The 16,077-nt window shown below is 34.8% G+C and overlaps 1 protein-coding gene across 1 annotated transcript; it reads left to right on the top strand.

Moving 5' to 3' along the window:
- Positions 1–373: 373 nt before the first annotated feature.
- On the top strand, positions 374–4,035 carry by (focal adhesion protein tensin). The gene has a single exon (XM_075290437.1). It carries the CDS (start codon positions 402–404, stop codon positions 3,579–3,581), a length of 3,180 nt encoding a protein of 1,059 aa, XP_075146552.1. The 5' UTR covers positions 374–401; the 3' UTR covers positions 3,582–4,035.
- Positions 4,036–16,077: the final 12,042 nt, after the last annotated feature.

Below are 16,077 nucleotides of genomic sequence, written 5' to 3' on the forward strand. Positions count from 1 at the left end.
AATACAAATTACATGGGTGATGTTTGTTCGGTAGTGTGAGCGTTGACTTAAGCAAGAGCAAAGGAGAGTGAAAGACACTTGAAGTAAAAGCAAATTTACACTCTACAAAACTCACAGATAGTAAATAGATGATGTTAATCGAGAGAGAGAGAGAGAAAGAGAAAATAAATTTATGATGCTCATCAAATATACCTATATACAAACACACATATGACCTAAGCAAGATTTGCTCACCACATCACTCAGTTACACACATATGTTAGCATGTAGGTATTTTGCTCATTGATTTTGGCTAAATTCAATGAACAAAAAAACACAAACACAAGAGTGAGCACATCAACGAACGAAAGTTTTATTGGAGAATGGAGCACATATGGCAGTCTTGAAAATATTCGCGAACTATGCGGTCGCATTACGATGAATTATACGCTTCGAGTAGCGGTGAAACGACGACGAATAAATTTTTGAATACTAGTACTAGCCATAATAATAATAGTAATAACAACAACACCAACTACACCAGCTACAACAATAGTAGTAATGGTACGATACCATATCACGCCCGTGAAAATTCACTTCCATTCAGTTACGGACAAATTAAAACCTCAACGCCATCGTTAAGGCCAACAACAAAATCAACGGCGTCGTCATCTTTGTACAATAAAAACGGTGTTGAACATGATTTAGACTTTGATTTCGATTTCGGTTTGAGTTCTGGTCGCAATGGTGGCGGTTTCGCAAAAACCTCAAATAACAATAATAATAATGGCCTGATCATCAATAGTAATAATGGGAGTGGCAAAGATGTCAATTACAATTTGAAACAAAATACAACAACAAATACGTCTACAAGTATCGATCGTGCAAATAAACGTAGTGAATTTTTTTCTAACGGTAGTGTTGGTTTAGGAGAAAATTCCCATAATTCCCCCACGTATAGAGCAGGAGGAGGTGGAGGAGGAAGTGCAGACACAGGAGACTTTGGTTGCACTCAAACATTGAGATATAATAAAATAGCGACGTCATCATCGGGGGTGGAAACACCAGATGCCAGTATGATTAAAGTCCAACCACGTCTCACTAGTCCTTTGCTAGTGCGAAAAACTTTAAGTGGCGGCGGCAGCAGCAACAGCAGTAGATCACCTACGCGCTCCAATACCAATACCATTGCAAATACATACCACTACAGCTATGGTAGTGGCGGTGATGGAGACAACTTTGACAAGTTTGGCGTAAATGGCAATATCAACTATAAGAACGATGCCAAAGGCAGTTATGGACACAATTCAACGCTATACAGTGGTAGTGGTGGTGGTAGCAGTGACATACTCACAACAAAAACACCAGCTCGACATGATTTTGATGAACTGCTACGTGAGCGCCGTGAGAAGGTTTACAATGAATACCGTTCCACGACACAAGAAGTCATAGCCCCCTCACCAAATAGTTCCCCCTTACCACCGCCAAGGCGTTTCATGAATGGCACCGTACAATTGCCTTCAACATTGCCGCCATCGTTGAGACATCATAATGGCAATAGTAATGGCTCCGCCACCTCGGCATCACATCCTCCCCAAATACCCCAACGTAGTCAAAGTCAAAATGGCAAATATAATTTTGATTTTCAATTTAATCTTAATTTGGATGACCAAATACAAAATAACGACAATGATTTTTTGAAAAGGCGACAGCCATCATTGGATCGTTCGCCACAACGATCAGCGACAAGTCGTAGCTATCAACAGCTGCATGTCATCGATCATCATCGTGATGCTGATGGTGATGACGACATTCTGAGAAGGCGAAATCAGACATTGGATCGTTACAACATGACGACGACGTCGCAACGGCAGACGACAAGCTATCAGCAGAGACATTTGCAACAGGACGACCACGATGATGTTGACTTTGTAAGAAGGCCAAATCAACAATTGTATCAAACGCGCGACATTCCTTTGGATTCATACAATGTGGAACGTAATTATCACACTTCATCATTGACCACACATGCCAAGAATCAATACAACAACAGCGACAACACAAATCGTATTAATGGCAGAGAAACTCTAAGTCCATCCTCTATGTTGGATATCTATGCTACACCTTATGATGATGAACGCAACAATCAACGTCCGCGACCAGCACAGCCACTGGAGGCAAACATGAGCAATAATAACCATAATACCACCGCCGCCACAACAACAACAACAGTACGCACAATACAACATTCAAACCACTCGGGCACTCCATATGGCCATGCACCAGTATATGGAGATGGTAATGTTGGTCAACAACCACCAATGCCGGATAGAGATGCATCACCTATTTATGCCACCAGTACGAAAAAGGTAACAACCACTAACTCGATGGCATCGACGTCAGCATATCGCAATGCATCACAACAGCAGCCAGGCATTTTAACATCACCCAAGGCAGCCACATCAATGAGCACTTTAACCATTATGGATTATCCATCTCCTTCACCAACATTGAGGCCAGAAACGCCAGCGTTTCCTGTTACACCGCGTACACCATTTGCTGCAGGCAGCAATACCCCAACACTTGCCAGATCCTCCAACCTTCACCTGAACTCCAACACCACCGAATTGCAAAACTATTCAACGGAAACTATCTATGGCACTAACTATAGGCCTCGTCTGGCTTCATCTCTCTCCATGGCTAATAGCGAACCCCAGGAGGTGGCTGCCCATTTGGTGAAATTTGCTAAAGATTCATCGAAATTTTGGTATAAACCAAATTTGTCACGCGAAGAGGCCATATCATTGCTGGTGAATGCTCCCCCCGGAACATTTGTGGTGCGTGACTCGACCACCTATAAAAATGCCTATGGATTGGTATTGCGTGTCTCGCAACCACCACCAGGATCAACGGCAACAGGAAAACCTGATGAATTGGTACGCCACTTCCTGATTGAGCCCACCACAAGGGGTGTACGGCTAAAGGGTTGTGCTAACGAGCCAGTTTTCACTTCCCTTTCCGCTTTGGTCTATGAGCACTCCATCAATCAATTGGCCCTGCCTTGTTTATTGCAAATACCAGATCGTGACATTGTCACCCCATTGGTGGAACCCACCCCGGCCCAAACACAACTCCTGACCCAGGGTGCTGCCTGTAATGTTCTTTGGCTATTTTCATGCGATACGGAATCTCTAACGGGCGAAGAAGCCATACGTAAGGCCATCAGGCAAATGTATGCTCCCAATACAAATGTCTCACCCACCGAGGTCCATTTCAAAGTCAGTCATCAGGGTATTACACTAACGGATAATACACGCAAGAAGTTCTTCCGTAAACATTATACCGCCGATATCATCTCCTTTTGTGCCATTGATCCCGATCATCGCTTGTGGACCATGCAAGAGCACGGCAACGATAAGACCACCATTGTGGGGGCTCTTAAGAAAACGATATTTGCTTTCGTAGCTCGACGCTCAGCAAGTTCCAAGGATAATCAGTGTCATGTATTCTGTGATTTGGCCATAAATCAGCCAGCATCTGCCATAGTGTCATTTGTGAATAAAACTTTACCCACGGAGAAACAGAGGAACTATATACTTTGAGAGCGGCAACATGAATAGAGGCAATTAGCTACTGGAATCATAATAACCCCTCCAAGAAAAACAAAAACAATTAACTAATCAAATATCAATAAAATTAACGAATTTCGACCGAACGCAAATGAGAAGAGATTCTACAATAGATGAAAAAAAAACAAACAAATAATAGAATAACCACGAATTATAACAATGGAATGAGAAAAGAAGAAACGTGTAACATTATTACTATATATATATATTTTTTTTTTGCTTTGTAAACAACCAAACTAACGTAAATTTTAACTGTAGATTTAGAGAAAACTTCTCTCTATATATATATGTGTATATGCGATATCTATGCTATAAAATATATGTATGTATATGTGCATTATCATTATGTATGTGTATGTGTAACGATGAAATGTAATTGAAATGAAATGGAATGAAGAATGGTGGTTCTCCCACCTATTTACAATTACTTCAATATTTTTTCTTCTTCTTCTTTTTTGTTGTTGGTTTTTTTTTGGTTTGGTTTCTATGTTCTCTTCGGTACGTATCTCTCATTCTAGTGGTTGTGTGTGCTGGTTGTGATTCGAAGTCAATGTGTTGCCAATCATCATCCATTTATTGGTAATTGTGTATTTTAGGAGTGAAAGTTTTGCAATACCCCATAATCGTTTAACCTTGTGTCTGTATTTGGAATTGTTTACGTATAGCATAAAATTCTTAAAAGAACTTTAATTTCCTGCCAATTAATTGAAATACCATACATACAACGAAACGCAAACACCTTGAAAGTAACGGTCTAACAGCCATCTGATCATGTCGGTTTATGTAAATTTCCTTTCAAAATATGGTGCCTTCACAATTTCCGCCAAACCAACGCTATTGTTTAATGGCGGGCTTACCTCATTAGCCATTTGTGTAATGTTCTCATTTGTCATGTAACACATGTGGGAGATAAATTTTCTGTCCAGCGATATTGACTTTATGCTAATTACTTATAGAACAACTACACAATATTAAATTAATTCGATACGTTTTTTTTAACGTTTTACGTGAGATGTGTAATGATTCGTCTCGAATATTAGAAATTAATTTTCGTCTTAACACATATTTTGAATGTGAGCAAGAATTTGTACTTGGTAAGGTAAAAAATAACTATGCTTACAAATTTGCATTAGATGGAGTTCAAGATCGTATTATAACAGATTATTTAATCTGGATGCTCTGGGATTTAGAAGACTATTATTGTATAATAATCAGTAATTAATTAAAATTATTTAATTGAAAAGTCCTGGGGCAACTATAGTCATCAGTTTTGCCAGTATTGAAGATTTTACCCAAATTGGGGATATTTTTCGTAGATGGGGACGAAATTCTTGAGTTGGGGATTTTTGTGGGGAATTTTCGAAATCTATTCAGTATAATAAAATTACTTCTACATTCTTAAAGAAGTACAGAGAATCTTCAAAATGTAATTTTGGGGGCTTAAGAGCTACCTTAAAATTTACTCTGTTTCATCCGCGCACATCACTGATTTGGAAAATATATACCAACGCCTTTTGATCGATTCATAAATACACATGTTGACCGAACTCCAACTTTTATTTTTCGAGCATTTAGTAATTTGCATAAGATAAAAATTCGATGACTGTTTATACCAATAATTAATTCTGACGAGGGCTTTTATCGGATGATATTTTGGCATCGTCTCGTGGCTTTGTGTTTTGAAATCTTCATCTTACCGTAACCAGGGCTGTGGAGTCGAGCTAATTTTGCTCGACTCCGACTCCAGCATTTTACATCAGCCTCGACTCCGACTCCGGGTAATATAACTTAATCTCATTTTAATACCACTAATTTGTAGTTCTATTGTGGGGGGTACCGTAAATGCGAGCTATATAAAGGTTTATATTCCCATATGCATGAATTTGAACCTGAACCGATTTAGACGCTTCTACAAAATCCATGTACTTAAAATTTAAATCTAACGTTATGGAATGAAACACTATTTTAGTAAAAACCAAATAACGAAAGTCTGAAGTTGGACGGGGCCGACTATAATATACTCTGCACAACTTTGTATTTAGATATACATTTCTATAAAATCTCAAATAAAGGGTGATTTGTTAAGAGCTTGATAATTTTTTTAAAAAAAAAACGCATAAAATTTGCAAAATCTCATCGGTTCTTTATTTGAAACGTTAGATTGGTCCATGACATTTACTTTTTGAAGATAATTTCATTTAAATGTTGACCGCGGCTGCGTCTTAGGTGGTCCATTCGGAAAGTCCAATTTTGGGCAACTTTTTCGAGCATTTCGGCCGGAATAGCCCGAATTTCTTCGGAAATGTTGTCTTCCAAAGCTGGAATAGTTGCTGGCTTATTTCTGTAGACTTTAGACTTGACGTAGCCCCACAAAAAATAGTCTAAAGGCGTCAAATCGCATGATCTTGGTGGCCAACTTACCGGTCCATTTCTTGAGATGAATTGTTCTCCGAAGTTTTCCCTCAAAATGGCCATAGAATCGCGAGCTGTGTGGCATGTAGCGCCATCTTGTTGAAACCACATGTCAACCAAGTTCAGTTCTTCCATTTTTGGCAACAAAAAGTTTGTTAGCATCGAACGATAGCGATCGCCATTCACCGTAACGTTGCGTCCAACAGCATCTTTGAAAAAATACGGTCCAATGATTCCACCAGCGTACAAACCACACCAAACAGTGCATTTTTCGGGATGCATGGGCAGTTCTTGAACGGCTTCTGGTTGCTCTTCACTCCAAATGCGGCAATTTTGCTTATTTACGTAGCCATTCAACCAGAAATGAGCCTCATCGCTGAACAAAATTTGTCGATAAAAAAGCGGATTTTCTGCCACTGATTTTGGTAATAAAATTCAATGATTTGCAAGCGTTGCTCGTTAGTAAGTCTATTCATGATGAAATGTCAAAGCATACTGAGCATCTTTCTCTTTGACACCATGTCTGAAATCATACGTGATCTGTCAAATACTAATGCATGAAAATCCTAACCTCAAAAGAATCACCCTTTAGTTCTATTGTGGGGGGTACCGTAAATTTGTAGTTCTATTGTGGGGGGTACCCATATGCATGAATTTGAACCTGAACCGATTTAGACACTTCTACAAAATCTATGTACTTAAAATTTAAATCTAACGTTATGGGACGAAACACAATTTTAGTAAAAACCAACTAACGAAAGTCTGAAGTTGGACGGGGCCGACTATAATATACTCTACACAACTTTGTATTTACATATATATTTCGATAAAATCTTAAATACATCAAATTTTGAGAAAATTTGTTATAGAAATAAAATTTTGACCAAAATATCTATCGAAATAAAATTTTGACATTTTCTATAGAAATAAAATTTTGACACAATTTTCTATAGAAATAAAATGTTGACTAAATTTTTTATAGAAATAAAATTTTGACAAAATTTTCTATAGAAAAAAAAAATTGACAAAATTTTCTATAGAAATAAAATTTTGATAAAATTTTGTAAAGAAATACAATTTTGAAAACATTTTCTATAGAAAAAAAATTTTGACAAAATTTTCTATAGAAATAAAATTTTGACTAAACTTTCTATAGAAATAAAATTTTAACAAAATGTTCTATAGAAACAAAATTTTGGCAACATTTTCTATAGAAATAAAATTTTGACAACATTTTCTATAGAAATAAAATTTTGACCAAATTATATATGGAAATAAAATTTTGACAAAATTTTGTATAGAAATAAGATTTTGACAAAATTTTTTATAGAAATAAGATTTTCACAAAATTTTCTATCGAAATAAAATTTTGACAAAATTTTCTATAGAAATAAAATTTTAACAACATTTTCTATAGAAATAAAATTTTGAAAAAAATTTTCTATCGAAATAAAATTTTGACAACATTTTCTATCGAAATAAAATTTTGACAACATTTTCTATAGAAATAAAATTTTGACAAAATTTTCTATAGAAATAAAATTTTGAGAAAATTTTCTGTAGAAATAAAATTTTGACCAAAATATCTATAGAAATAAAATTTTTAAAAATGTTTCTATAGAAATAAAATTTTAACTAAATTTTTTATAGAAATAAAATTTTGACAAACTTTTTTATAGAAATAAGATTTTGACAAAATTTTCTATAGAAATAAAATTTTCACAAAATTTTCTATAGAAATAAAATTTTAACAAAATTTTCTATATAAATAAAATTTTAACAAAATTTTCTACATAAATAAAATTTTGACTAAATTTTTTATAGAAATAAAATTTTGACAAAATTTTTTATAGAAATAAGATTTTGACACAATTTTCTATAAAAATAAAATTTTGATAAAATTTTTTATAGAAATAAATTTTGATAAAATTTTTTATAGAAATAAAATTTTGACAAAATTTTCTATAGAAATAAAATTTTAACAAAATTTTCTAATGAAATAAAATTTTGACAAAATTTTCTATAGAAATAAAATTTTGACAAAATTTTCTATAGAAAAAAATTTGACAACATTTTCTATAGAAATAAAAATAGAAATAAAATTTGAAAAACTTTTTGCTGTTTGGTCTGCCTTCTAACAACCATGACAAAATTGGTCTATATCGGTCCATAATTATATATATAGCTATCATATAATCTATTCCCAAATTTGACCTGCGCAACCTCTTGGAGAAGTAAGTTTCATTGGATCCTGTTGAAATTTGGTACACGATGTTAGTATATGCCCTCTAACAACTATGCAGGTTAGGTTAGGTGGCAGCCCGATGTATCAGGCTCACTTAGACTATTCTTATCACTGAGTGCTGTCCGATTCCGGGACCTCCTCTTTATAGCCGAGTCCGAACGGCGTTCCACATTGCAGTGAAACCACTTAGAGAAGCTTTGAAACCCTCAGAAATGTCACCAGCATTACTGAGTTGGGATAATCCACCGCTGAAAAACTTTTTGGTGTTCGGTCGAAGCAGGAATCAAACCCACGACCTTGTGTATGCAAGGCGGGCATGCTAACCATTGCACCACGGTGGCTACAACTATGCAAAAATTGTTCTATTTTTATATATAACCCTCTTATAAAACGATTCCCAGATTTGCCTTACGGAGCCTCTTTGAAGAGCAAATTACATCCGATCCGGTTGAAATGTGGTACGTGATGTCAGAGAGAATAAAAAGACAAGAGGACGAAGCGAAACTGCGTCAGTAGGTGGCAGTCATGAGGAAAATTTCTCTAAAATCATGCAGTTTTTGTCGGCACTTCTTTCAAATATCATACAGTTTGCGTCGGCGTCACCCAGTTCAGTTCTCTGCCGACTTTACGAAACGTAAAGAAAATAGGATTTAAAACATACTTTGTAGTAACAAATGTTCTTTTTTATAAATGTTTTCATTCCATTAAATTTTTTGGCAGACAATTTGAAATTAAACTGTCGATGCCTTTATGAAGAATTTATCGAAACAGCACTTCGACCGCAACGTCGGTAATACCAAAGCTGCAGGCATTGTGCGACATCTATACGGTTAACATTTGTTGTTTTTGTAGAAGAGACATTTTCGTCCTCTTGTGTTTTTATTCTCTCTGGTGATGTTAGTATATGCCCTCTAACAACTCTTGTGTTTTTATTCTCTCTAGTGATGTTAGTATATGCCCTCTAACAACTCTTGTGTTTTTATTCTCTCTGGTGATGTTAGTATATGCCCTCTAACAACTACGCTAATTAATTGTTCCATTTAGGTTCATAATTACATACAGACCGTATATAAACCGGCGATCCAAGATTGAACTTCAAAACCCTCATGAAGGAACAAATATCATCTGATCCGGTTGAAATTGTAATCCTCTGATTATCATGCTAAAATTTGTTCATATCAAGAACTAAAGAGGCTCATATATCTATTTATTCAGTCTTTTCAGACCTGACCGAACTATCGATCGTGTTTTTTCTAATTTTAAATGGAGCCCCTCGAAATCTTGCTAAAATTTTTAGAAAATATTCCATCGAATTCTATAAAAAAAAGTATTTTGACTAGTGAGGTCCATTTCCATCTTGGTGGCTACTTTTACAAGAAAAAGTGTCGCATTTGGGGCTAGGAAACCCCAAAAGTCTTTGTTGTTTTGGAGCCTCCATTGGTTCTTACCTAGGATATAGGGCAGTCATTTTGACATACGATTTGATTGCACAAAATGCCATAAAAATGATATGTGTTTAATTTCCTCTGAAAACCAAAACAACACCTCATATTTTTGGAAATCCCTTTCTATACCTCAATCAAAATTTTCTAATCATTATTGACATGAATATCATGGAACATTTCTATACAATTTTGCCATAACACTGTTCGAGGTAATGATGATCTCAGTATGGAAAACTCTGGACTTTTTACATTTTGCAAAACGTTCAATGTTCAGAGGGTTCAAAATAAAAACAAACACAGGTTTCTTTCATATCAACTATAAATAAATAAATAAGCATTGTTCAATAATTTTCAATTTAGCCTTTCATGTTTGTGTGCATTAGTGAGTGTATTGGGAATATTATTTTGTTGTTGTTGTTGTTTTTCTTATTCTATATAATAGAAGGGTATTTAAGCGAGTATATGTGGGTGTGTGTGTGTGTATGAATGTTCGATTGCTGTATTAAATCGAGAGAAAAAAGAATTTTTTGTTTATGGGTGTGAATGTTTACATTTAATGTACTTTGTTGGTATTGTTGGTATTGTTGTTATTTCGTTTATTTTTTTATTTTTATATATATATATATTTTTCATGAGTAGTTCAATCCATTCGTTCACCTGATAACAAATCAATTAGATTATTTAGGTTGAGTATAGTAAAAATCAAAACAAACATTTTAGAAATTGTTTCACATTTTTATACCCTAAACCACATAGTGGTCAGGGTATAATAACTTCACCAAAAAAGTGAACCCACCGTGGAAGAAAATGTAGGTTTATTTTAGAAAATTTTAACTAAAATAGTTTTCTAATTGCAACATGTTACAAATAAGTTAATACTTTTTGTCAAATTGAAGAAAAATTATTATAAATAATTAATTTTTCTGTAATTTAAGAAAATTTCATATGTTGAAAGAAAAAATTGGATTTAAAAATTGTTAAAATGTCTTTAGCGCTGTACGAAGTTCAAGCCAGGTACAAATTTAGTAAAATTTATTCATTTGAAAGAATTATGAACTCAATTTTAGCAAACTTCTGCTATTTTAGGAAAATATGAACTATTTTATTTTTTTGTAAAATTGTGCACTATATTTGTATACATCTTTTTTTTCTTAATTTTAGTTCACGTCATTAAAGTTAGCAAAAATTATTCAAATAAAGAACATTTACTCATATTGTGCAAAATTTAACTAAAATCAACTAATCTTCATGAACTAAAATAAAGTTCAGTTGGCATTAGAGCCCCTTTTTTCTGGGTGTTTGATCTGCCAAAAAATGTGCCTACCAGACATATTGATTTTAGACCCCATAAAATATATACCGATCGACTCAGAATCACCTCCTGAGTCGATCTAACGCTTGGCGTCCGTCCTTCTGTCCATGTATTTGTTGTTCGCAGGGTTCCGGTCGCAATTATTAAGCGATTTTGATGAAATTTGGTACAGGGTGTTGTTTTGGCACAATGACGAACGCTATTGAATTTGAAAAAAAAAAATCGGATCAATTTAGATATAGCTCCCATATATATGTATCGCTCGATTTCTTTAAATGGGCCAGATTGCGTTCATTTACTAACCGATCGGCGTCAAATTTGCCTATAAATAAATAATTTTGAATAATTTATTGAATAATACCCGCACAACAAGAATACAAAGTTCTTATAATTATAGTACGGGAGCGTACATCCAATATTTTTAACCCTGGACAGTCATCCTTCGTCAAAATGACGACGCGTAATTTCATTTTCGATTTAAAATGCATTTGGTTAGTGTACAAAAAATAACGATGACTTTCCAGGGTTAAAATTTTATAGCTAATGCAGTTATATAAAATATATTAAGATATAAGGTTAAAACTACAAGTTACGATGGAGAAAAAAACAAGTTTAAATCTAAAGTTTGAAAAATAATAATAGTAATATATCAAAGTAAGAATATCCTATAATTCTTAACAATATAGAAAAGAGAATATAATGAATAATAAAATTAAAATAAAATAAAAGTAAAAAAAGAATTAAAAATTAAAAATTAAAAAACAAAAAAAAAATAATATAATAATAATAAATTATAAAAAGAAAAGAAAACAAGTATATACGGCCGTAAGTTCGGCCAGGCCGAAGCTTATGTACCCTCTATCATGGATTGCGTAGAAACTTCTTCTAAACACTGCCATCCACAATCGAATTACTTAAGTTGCGGTAACGCTTGCCGATGGCAAGGTATCTTAAAACCTCCTAACACCATCTTCTAAATTGTATGTAAGTCCATACGTGGTATATATTAAATCAAAAAAGATCAATCCAATACGTATATAATTCAGTTTGAAAAAGTATACATAAAATTTTGACAAAATTTTCTACAGAAATAAAATTTTAACAAAATTTTCTATAGAAATAAAATTTTCACAAAATTTTCTATAGAAATAAACTTTTGACAAAATTTTCTATAGAAATAAAGTCTTTGTAGATTATTTTTGGCTCGAGTGGCAACCATGATTATGAACCGAATAAAATTTGAACAAAATTTTCTATAGAAATAAAATTTTGACAATGATGAAAATTTTATTATGAACCGAATAAAATTTTAACAAAATTTTCTCTATAAATAAAATTTTGACAAAATTTTCTATAGAAATAAAATTTTGGTAGACTATTTTTGGCTCTAGTGGCAACCATGATTATGAACCGATATGGACCAATTATTGTGTGATGGTTGTTAGCGACCATATACTAACACCACGTTCCTAATTTGAACCGGATCGGATGAATTTTGCTCCTCCAAGAGGCTCCAGAGGTCAAATCTGGAGAACGTTTTATATGGGGGCTATATATAATTATGGACCGATATGGACCAATTCTGGCACGCTTGTTAAAGATCATATACTAACACCATGTTCCAAATTACAACCGGATTGGATGAAATTTGCTTCTCTTGGAGACTTCGAAAGCCAAATCTGGGGATCGGTTTATATGGGGGCTATATATAATTATGAACCGATGTGGACCAATTTTTGCATGGTTGTTAGAGACCATATACCAATATCATGTACCAAATTTCAGGCTTCGCAAGCCAAATCTTGAGATCGGTTTATATGGGGTCCATATATAATTATGGACCGATGTGGACCAATTTTTGCATGGTTGTTAAAGACCATATACCAACATCATGTACCGAATTTCAGCCGGATCGGATGAAATTTGCTTCTCTTTGAGGCTCCGCAAGCCAAATCTGGGGATCGGTTTATATGGGGGCTATATATAATTACGGACCGATGTGGACCAATTTTTGCATGATTGTTAGAGACCATATACCAACACCATGTACCAAATTTCAGCCGGATCGGATGAAATATGCTTCTCTTAGAGGCTCCACAAGCCATATCTGGGGTTCGGTTTATATGGGGGCTATATATAATTAAGGACCGATATGGACCAATTTTTGCATGGTTGTTAGAGACCATATACCAACATCATGTACCAAATTTCAGCCGGATCGGATGAAATTTTCTTCTCTTTGAGGCTCCGCAAGCCAAATCTGGGGATCGGTTTATATGGGGGCTATATATAATTATGGACCGATGTGGACCACTTTTTGCATGGTTGTTAGAGACCATATACTAACCATATACGTACCAAATTTCAGCCGGATCGGATGAAATATGCTTCTGTTAGAGGCTCCACAGGCCAAATCTGAGGGTCCCTTTATATGGGGGCTATACGTAAAAGTGGACCGATATGGCCCATTTTCGACCTACATCGATAACAACTACTTGTGCCAAGTTTCAACTTGATAGCTTGTTTCGTTCGGAAGTTAGCGTGATTTCAACAGACGGACGGACGGACATGCTTAGATCGACTCAGAATTTCACCACGACTCAGAATATATATACTTTATGGGGTCTTAGAGCAATATTTCGATGTGTTACAAACGGAATGACAAAGTTAATATACCCCCATCCTATGATGGAGGGTATAAAAATATATATAAAAATCCGTATTCATTCACTATTCAGAAAGTTGAATCTACAGACCCATTGTAAAATTCCCACACACAAAAACAATTTCACGAACATTTTTCCAATTAAAATTTTAATTGAGTTTTAAAAAATATTCAATTAAAAATTTAATTGATTCAACAAATTTTTTGATTGAAAAAAAACCAATCACAAAAATAATAGTATCCATTAATTTTGTAATTGGATCAATTAACTTTTTAATTGACCTTCAATTAATTTTTTAATTGATACTATCATTTCTGTGATTGAAGACATTTCAATTAAATATTAATTGGATCAATTAATTTCGTGATTGAATCAGAAAACAAATTTTTTGTGTGCAATGTTTACGTTTGAACATTGCCGAATTGCTGAGAGTTTGTAATTCATTTGGTAGAGAGTTCCAAAGACGTATTACGAAAATGAAAAACTGCCATTGCGATATTAGCTTCCGATGTAGCATAGATATAAGTTTCCTACCTCTATTCGATCGGGAAAACTCAACTTCCAATACAAATATTGTGGCGTGCGCGTATAAATTATCTTGTGTAAGTAAAGGGTGATTCTTTTGAGGTTAGGATTTTCATGCATTAGTATTTGACAGATCACGTGGGATTTCAGACATGGTGTCAAAGAGAAAGATGCTCAGTATGCTTTGACATTTCATCATGAATAGACTTACTAACGAGCAACGCTTGCAAATCATTGAATTTTATTACCAAAATCAGTGGCAGAAAATCCGCTTTTTTATCGACAAATTTTGTTCAGCGATGAGGCTCATTTCTGGTTGAATGGCTACGTAAATAAGCAAAATTGCCGCATTTGGAGTGAAGAGCAACCAGAAGCCGTTCAAGAACTGCCCATGCATCCCGAAAAATGCACTGTTTGGTGTGGTTTGTACGCTGGTGGAATCATTGGACCGTATTTTTTCAAAGATGATGTTGGACGCAACGTTACGGTGAATGGCGATCGCTATCGTTCGATGCTAACAAACTTTTTGTTGCCAAAAATGGAAGAACTGAACTTGGTTGACATGTGGTTTCAACAAGATGGCGCTACATGCCACACAGCTCGCGATTCTATGGCCATTTTGAGGGAAAACTTCGGAGAACAATTCATCTCAAGAAATGGACCGGTAAGTTGGCCACCAAGATCATGCGATTTGACGCCTTTAGACTATTTTTTGTGGGGCTACGTCAAGTCTAAAGTCTACAGAAATAAGCCAGCAACTATTCCAGCTTTGGAAGACAACATTTCCGAAGAAATTCGGGCTATTCCGGCCGAAATGCTCGAAAAAGTTGCCCAAAATTGGACTTTCCGAATGGACCACCTAAGACGCAGCCGCGGTCAACATTTAAATGAAATTATCTTCAAAAAGTAAATGTCATGGACCAATCTAACGTTTCAAATAAAGAACCGATGAGATTTTGCAAATTTTATGCGTTTTTTTTTTAAAAAAGTTATCAAGCTCTTAACAAATCACCCTTTAGATAAGTGCCCTTATATTCAGCTTATCATGGATACCAACCCCATATAGAGCTCGGGCGTTGCATATACGAGGGCAGTTCGGAATCTTCTTAGCCTAGCACAAAAAGCGCGGTATAAACAGAAAAAAGTTAAGTGTTTTGGAAACTTCCATCTTCGTTATGAACAAATGTTAAATTTTGTTTCGATCAGGCAACTACTTCATATAGAAACAGGTGTTCCAAAAAAGACGCATCCGCAATTTTTTTACAATGGAAAAATTAGAAATGCGTGCTGTCATTAAATATTTACATAAAAAAGGTTTATCGGGACAAGAAATTCATAATGATGAATGTGTTAGGTGAAAGTGCTCCTTCATATGCAACAGTAAAAAATTGGGTTGCTGAATTTAAACGTGGTCGTACAAGCATTGAAGATGAACCACGCAGTGGACGTCCAAAAACAGCAACAACAACAGAAATTGTAGCCAAATTGCATGATATGGTATTAAATGATCGACGAATAAAAGTGCGTGAAATTGCTAATATCATGGGCATCTCAAATGATCGAGTCCATTTAATTTTGCATGAAAACTACAGATGAAAAAACTTTCTTCAAGATGGGTGCCGCATTTGTTAACAGTCGATTAAAAACGCATAAGAATGAACATTTCTCAAGCTTGTTTGGATCGTTTTAAGCGAAATGAAATGGATTTTAAGCGTCGTTTCATAACTGTTGATGAGACATGGATCCACCACTATACTCCAGAGACAAAAGAACAATCCAAACAATGGACTGATGCTGGAGGGAGTGGCCCAAAGAAGGCAAAAACAATTCAATCGGTTGGTAAGGGTATGGCAACGGGTTTTTG

The sequence above is a fragment of the Haematobia irritans genome, chromosome 1, assembly GCF_050003625.1.
Source record: "Haematobia irritans isolate KBUSLIRL chromosome 1, ASM5000362v1, whole genome shotgun sequence".
NCBI classification, from domain to species: Eukaryota; Metazoa; Arthropoda; class Insecta; order Diptera; family Muscidae; genus Haematobia; species Haematobia irritans.

Bases quoted from the DNA above. Each gene is read 5' to 3' on its own strand.
- by (XM_075290437.1), top strand. From the start codon at position 402: ATGCGGTCGCATTACGATGAATTATACGCTTCGAGTAGCGGTGAAACG.